General features: G+C 40.6%; 1 protein-coding gene across 1 annotated transcript; it reads right to left on the bottom strand.

The window, feature by feature from the left end:
- Positions 1 to 473: 473 nt before the first annotated feature.
- LOC125482260 (gamma-tubulin complex component 6-like) lies at positions 474 to 6,504 on the bottom strand (the record flags this gene model as incomplete). Its single annotated transcript, XM_048594297.1, has 4 exons — positions 474 to 613; positions 3,313 to 3,404; positions 3,510 to 3,619; positions 6,374 to 6,504. Coding segments are annotated over 4 exons (473 nt in total), but the record flags the coding sequence as incomplete, so codon positions are not given.
- Positions 6,505 to 7,601: the final 1,097 nt, after the last annotated feature.

Genomic DNA, 7,601 nt, shown 5'->3' with positions numbered 1-7,601 from the left:
ACACCTTGTTTTCTCAGATTCTCCAGCATCTGCAGTTCGTATTATCTCTAAGAATTATGTCATCTATTTTTTGCATTGCATTGCATTTGAGAAAGGGCTGATTCAGGGACCAGTTTAACATCTTTAGTAGGACAGATCTTCAGGATTCAGCAATGCTGGAGTATGTGGAGGTCACATTCAGCTTACAGTGAAGCTAGTGGGGAAAGAGCCCAGAAAATTAAAAAAAACACCAAAGACAAACAGAAGGAAGGATAAACCCAGGACACAAAACAAGAAGAAAGCAATTAAGAATGAAATGCAAAGCAAATTGCAAAAAAAGAGTTTCAATAATAGCATCTAGAACATTGATTAAACAGTGGAAGATGCATAAATTCAGCTACAGCAAGGACATGATTAGAAACACAAAATATTCCACAGACAGAATAACTTGTTCATTTACTATAATGTCTTTTTATAAACCAAAAAAAACATACCATTGGAGAGCACAATTTCAACAAGTTAATAGTTTTTCCACAGATGTAGATGTCATAAGCCACATGAGCAAGGAAAAGTGGGACACACTCTTCAACCTCTTTAGAAGCTAGAACATATCCATTGGTCCAGTAATGTTTATCTGGTAAATAAATTTTAGAATAATGGTTGAAAATAACTACAGTCCATCCATGTTCTCTTACTTCATTAAGTTTCCACACTGACCTCCATAAATTTTCTAAAGTACTGTTAGGAAATAAACTTCTAATATCTGAAAACCGCCACATACGATAAACATAGAAAGAGAAATGGATTTATATGTCCACATGCCTTATCAATGCACATACAGCATAGAAAATATCTTACTCAAGGAATCCAAAAGTTGTTATATCGAATAATATTAACATCAAATAATTATTAAAGAGAAAAGTCAAAGAAGAAATAGCCAAAATATGGAAGTTTCGGCCCCAAGTGTCATTTTCATGGCGGATTATCCTTGGTGGGCCATGGTGACTTTTGTCACACAATTTGCTGTTGCTCATCTCATTACTTATGCAGTTATCTCCCTAGGTGCCCTTCTTGTCGAATTATGCAATCGCAGAGGCAGGTGCTGAGACTTTTGGCATTCACGCCACAGGTCCCAAACTGTAACCCCAGTTGCTCACCAGGTCAAGTGTTGCAAGCAAGGAACTGCCATTCCAAATCTGCTGCTCAATCGCTATTGTAGAGGAAATGACCAGAAAGGCAACTCAGTATCTTGCTTCACAGTCAGGAACCTGGAGGCCCTGGTAGGCAGGGTGATGGAGGATAGGCGCTTGGTTTCATCCAACTGCCGAAGAGGGAGAGGTGGTACATAGTTTTGCAGAGCACCTCCTGCTCTCTGCAAAGCTATATATCACCTCTCCCTCTGCTACCTCACACACATTGTAACTCTGCTGTTGCACATACCTCCTACCAAGAAGAATAGCATTCCGCTATCCTTATTCCATGCAATCTTCACTCAACAGCTCTCACCCACCTCATCCTCTCAAACTACGAAGCCTTCTTGCCCTCTGTGCTTCCTACTCTCACTCGGGATGTCTCAACTGCTTTTCTGCTCCTGTACTGCCACTAACAGCCCTTACAGCGACATTTATCTCACTCAGTACCTCCAGTCACCACGGTGGTCATGATTTGCAAAACCCTTTCCTGTGGTACTCCACCCCCTCCCAAGCTTTATCAGATCCCATCACTACATTCCACCATAATTGCTTGAATCCCATAGTTGAGTTTGTCACCTTCCCCACAGCATGGACTGTTCCCGATATTTCCCTTGACACCTACTAGCCAAACCCCTCGGATTAGCTGTGGCCAATCCTCTGGACAAAAATTGGAAGCACCCCTGACCATAGTGCCCCTTCACTCACGTTATACTTTAAGATATGTTGGTTGGTTGAAGTACATGCAATGTGCCTGCCTCGCAAGCTACCAGTATATGCTGGAGGTGTGATAATAACATAGCATGGTGCTGTAAGCAACATGTTCAGCCCTTTTGACTGTTCTGGGCTGGCAACTGTAACAATCTTCCTGGCTTTCTGACTGCGCTAAGAAGCAAGGTAAGACAGAAATGCTGTGAGCAAAGTACAAAGTGAGCAATTACTAAGAAAACAAGCGAAGGGCCCAGAGATGCATCCTGTGCAGATACCTGAGATAATCATGTGCTCTCAAGTGAACAGCAACCTGACAGAGGCAAGGCAAAGTAGGATGGTGGTAAGCTCCAATGTGCAATAGCGAAGTATTGACGTAGTTTTTGAGTAAGTCGTGATCGGCCACAATGATGTGATGTTATGCCGCTGCCAACTTGTGTGGACAAAGGATGCAAGTGTTGCTGCCCATGAAGTGTGCAATGGAATGCGGGAGGATGACGGTGAAAGTGGAAGCCTGAGAAGCAATTGCCGAACTTCATCTGCCAAGTAACCGTTCAAATTTATGAGTTGGGAATTGGTGCCATCTGGCTTCTCACCAGCACCTGGGAGAATCACAAACCACATAGAAATGAAGTGAGATTAGCTAGTCATTAGATGCAAATGCAAGGAAATAGGGTTCTCGTTGCTACCTAGTGATTTCTCATCTAGCTGTTAAAGCCGTAAGGGAAAAATCAAACTTTTTTCCTCGCTCAACATCAAGAATCTTTTCTTTAAAATTATTGGTAGATCCAGTGAAACACAAAAGTTTCTATACGCTCTAATTCAAAGCAGCTTCGAAGAAATATAAAGAAATGTCAGCCCAGCAAAGTTGTTCCTTTAATACAATTCTACTGTTGCTCCTTCTCCTATCTTCTCCTCCAGAATAGCAGTTAGGACAGTGGATTGTAGAACTACAAACACCATGCAGCACTTTATTTATTTTCTCCAAAGCATCAAAATTACAATTACAGATGACTTCACAAAAAAATACAAACACCACTGAACTGATCCAAGATCTCAGATGCACTGGTTAAAAAGATGATGGTAGCAAATTCAATAATAACTTTTAGAAGGCAAATCAGAGATATACTTGAAATGCTGGCATGTAGGGAAGCAAAAGAGCAGTGGGATGCTTTGAAAGGGCCAGTGCAGGTCTGACGAGCTGAAAAACCTACTTCTGTGTTGCACAATATTATTCTGACAAAAAGCCAGCACAGAAACACCAGGCCAAATGGTTTCCTTCTGTGTTGGATCATTCTTTTACACAGACTTTAACCATCACAGTGCAGGAATGCTCCTGAAAAAATCATCACTTAATAGAAGCAATTAAACTTTGTTTGTAAGGAAGTTGCAATCATATTTTCTGGTGTGTACGTTTTAATTTGTGCTGCCATACCTCTAAAGTTAAGGTAGTCCTCATTCACCTGGATCATGAACTCTCCATATGCATCCCTGCAAATGCCACTGTAAACCCAGTCATAGACAAACCTGAAAAAAAAACACATTTTAAAGCTGGAAACAAAGCAATAAGAAACTACACTGCAAAATACATTAATTGAGGTGAAACAGTGAAAGTTCAATTATTTTTGTTACCTTGTATATGGTTCACAGCTGCTTTTTAACAGAGAGAGTAGCACTGGATAGTGCTCATTGCTACAGTTATTCAAAGCTTCCTTATACAAGTAAGACAACAGTTTCACTCCCTGGTTAAACAAGACAAGAAATTAATGAAGTGTTAGAGAAATATTTGAAATGAAGAGGAGTGCATTGCAGGTGGCTATTTGTGTCTGTTCAGCAATCAGCTATAAAGACAAGACAGACTGGTTTCATTTATTTGCACCTATCTTAACCTCAGGATACCCCAAAATGCTTTACAATCAATATAGTTGCATCATGTTGACAAATTGCATCATCTTCAAAGATCAATATGATTTATGGTCTACTTAAGCTTGTGTTGGTGAAGAGACTAACATTGGCTATGAAACCTATTGAACACCTGGGGGAAGTACTAGCTTGTGCGTTCCACAACATGAACAGACATTTCTCCAAGACGCTTTGGGAAGGCAAACAACCACGAATATTAATTTCCTGAACCTCCAAAAGCACAACTCAGTCTCCCAAATTTCAGACAGAACTACACAGCTCAGATGCAAGTAACTGCAGTTGAGTCCTCAGCCAACAACATAACCTAGGGATAAGTCTTCAGATCTGTTGCGGGCTGGGACTAGCCTATGTATGCCAGGAGTAGTGGCTCTATTTTGGTGTTTAACAACTGCTCTTTTCCAGTTGGACTTCCTGAGTTATTAAAGATTTAATCGGGAACTCTTCCCACATTCCCAACATGACCTTGAGTAGTATCCATGAGTACGTGGTTCTGGTGGATACAAAGCCTGCCATGAACACATGGGGACAAACAAAAAAAATGCACTTCCACCTAACTCTAGACAAAGCACTGGTTCGCAAACCCTACAATACATTACAAGCTTCAACACAAACTGACAATATTGGAATGTTTCCTCCAAACACCAATTTATTTTTTCCCTCAAATCCCTTTCACCTTAAAATTATGCCCCCTTGTTAATGAACCTTCATCTCAGGGGAACAGCTGATTTCTATCTACCCAGTCCATGCCCCTCAGTCTCGTACATCTCTCTCAGGCTTCTCTGCTTTAAAAAAAAAACAACCTAAGCTTATCTAGCCTCTCTTCATAGCTAAAATGCTCCATGTCGGGCAACATCCTAGTGAACACATTATGTTGACTCTGACTCCAGAATCTGCAGTTTTTGCTATCTCCTGGTGAATCTTCTGTGCCCTACCTCCAGTGCAATAATATCCTTGCTATAGTGTGGTGACAGTATACACAGCTGCACACAGAACTCCAGCTGTGGGCTAACCAAAGTCCTGTATAGCTCCAACATAACCTCCGTGCTCCTATGCTATGACTCATAAAGGCAAGCGTTCTGTATGCCTTCTTAACTACTTTATTAACCTGTCCTGTCACCTTCAGAGATCTGTGGGCAAACACCCAAAGGTCTGTCAGTTCCCCTGAACTTCCTAGTGCCACGTTAGTATTATGTTTCTACTGTACACTACTTTTACCTACTCTTAACAGAAAGCCAAAAGGATATTTGGGAATGCAATGGAGTCAACATTAAAGGAGCAAGAATGACAAAAAGTTGAGTCCAGCCCTAAACACCATCACCTCCAGCAAAATACAGGAAGACCAATTCAAAATTGCACATGACACACATTCTACCATGAGCTACTGCATTCTGAGCATCAGTTAAAGATTCTGGCAAAAAACAATATTGGGCTTTGGATCCCAGAGCATCTAACTCTGTGGGAACTCAGTTCTGAGGAAGGAGCACTCAACCTGAAACATTAACTCTGATTTCTCTCCACAGATGCTGCCAGACCCACTGAGCTTTTACAGCAATTTCTGTTTTTGTTTCTGATTTGCAGCATCCACAGTTCTTTTGGTTTTCATCTAACTCTGTGTTTGCTCATCTACTCACTGAAGAAATAGGTTTCCACACAGTGAGTAGGGTGGTATGACTTTTGCTGCCAGCTGCAGAAAGACACATCTTTCACCACTGGAGTGCACCCCAACAATGTTAAAATCATACCTGAAACATCCGTCAATGGGTGATGGTTGGCCTTGGCATAAAACTGGAAACACACCACATTCTATTTGTCCTATTGTTGCAGATGGACACTTCACAAATAATGCTCTCAGTGCAGTAGTCCATTCACTGGCCATGGGGGACACAAACCCCAACAACAGGACTAAAACAGGATTCCTTATTCCTAATTAATCTCTGAATCTGGGGTAAAACAATTTGACTCCACCCTGATCCTCACTGTTCCTAGGGTAAACGGCTTCATGATTTCTTCGCAATAGATTTTCTTTTATATTTAAACAGTGAATATACTTCAAAAGTACATGACTAGCCATGTGATGCTTGGTAACTCAAGTTCTTTCTGCTTTCTTCCAAGCTGCCATTGTTCAGTGTGCAGCAAGTTCAGAAACCATTAAATTAGATCTTCTTATTCAGGGTAAAAAGAGTACTATTCATTGCCAAATATTACCAAGATAAAATTTATCTGATTATAATTGGTAAGATGAGAACAAGTCTTGTGTGTTAAATTTCATGAAACTGGTCAAGGTGTAAATGGTTAGTATGTACCCCTATATGATGAAAGTAAAACAAACTTAAAAAGGGGTCACTGTTCCTGATTATTCACAAGTAAACTCCTACTGGAATTGCATGTGTGCCTTTACATGTGCACATTTGCAGGAGGGCAGAATTAGGCTTATTTTTGTTTACGTACATTTGAATGGCCAGCTAGTGCTCACAGGCCTACTTAGAAAATGTATCAGAGGAAAACATAGAAAAATTACCACAACCAAGAAGGCAACATCTACATGAGTGAAAAAAAAAACCAGAAGAACTTACAGTGGGGAAAGATGATGAATTTCCTCGGTTTATTGCCAGCGCACTAGATCCTATCCCACATAATTCAGACAAATACCTGCAAAGGACATATTTGCTATTCACTGCTATTCCCAGGAATTGTGTCATAACTGCTACGAGGCAAATGAAAGTCAAATTAAGAACAAAAATAAATTGTTTAATACACAGAATATTTCAAACATCCAAATGTTTACCAAATTGTTTTTAAAATTAGGTACACCTCATAGTTGCAATCAAACCATTTATGATCAGCTTTTCTCATTATACAGAGCTTACATCATAATTACTGTCTTGCCAAATATTATAATATCATGTTCATCACATATATATAATAATAGGAACAGGTCATTCAATTCCTCCAGTTTGCTGTACCATTCAATCAAATCAAAGCTGAGATATATTTCAACTCTCTTTGCCATTTTAAATTCATGAATGTGGATACATTTGGAGGGATACGGTCCAAGAGCAGGCAGGTGGGACTATTTTAGTTTGGGATTATTGTCAGCTTGGACCTGTTGGACTGAAGAGTCTGTTTCCATGCTTTATGACTCTATGACTGTCTACCATTCCCTAACAAAAATCCATCAACCACAGGTTTTTGAAATCTTTAACTTTTTTCATTAACGTGATGTGGAATTCACTGGCTGGATCAGTATTTAATCCCAGCTGCCTTCTTGAACTGCTGCAGTCTATGACCCACAATGCCATGAGTAAGGGATTCCAGGATTCTGAACAAGTGACACTGAAGGCATGGTGATTTTTTCCCCAAGTCAGGCTGGTGAGTGGCTTGGAGGGTAACTTGTTGGTGGTGTTGTTCCCTTGTACCTGCTGCCTTTGTCTTTCCAGATGGTAGTGGTTGTGGATTTGAAAGGTGCTACCTAATTAGACTTGGTGACTTTCTGCAGTGGTGCTGCTGAATGTTGGTGATGGAGGGAATGAAGTTTGTGGATGTGGTGTCAAATAAGTGGGCTGATTCGTCCTGGATTGTGTCAAGCTTCTTTATTGGTGTTGGAGCTGCACTCATCCAGGTTAGTGGGATCCATTCAATCACATTCTGGACTTGTGCCTGGTAATTGGTGGACAGGCTCTGAGGAGTCAAGTGAGTTAGACTGGATACCCGGTGTCTGACCTGCCCTTTTAGCCACTGTATTTAAATAGCTAGTCCAGTTTTCTGGATTCTGACAATGTGGAATTCAATGATGATAATGCC

This window comes from Rhincodon typus, unplaced genomic scaffold, assembly GCF_021869965.1.
Source record: "Rhincodon typus isolate 14 unplaced genomic scaffold, sRhiTyp1.1 hic_rhity00007831, whole genome shotgun sequence".
Taxonomy (NCBI): Eukaryota; Metazoa; Chordata; class Chondrichthyes; order Orectolobiformes; family Rhincodontidae; genus Rhincodon; species Rhincodon typus.
Note: the sequence above shows the minus strand (reverse complement) of the source record. Positions and strands in the feature narration are given on the sequence as shown.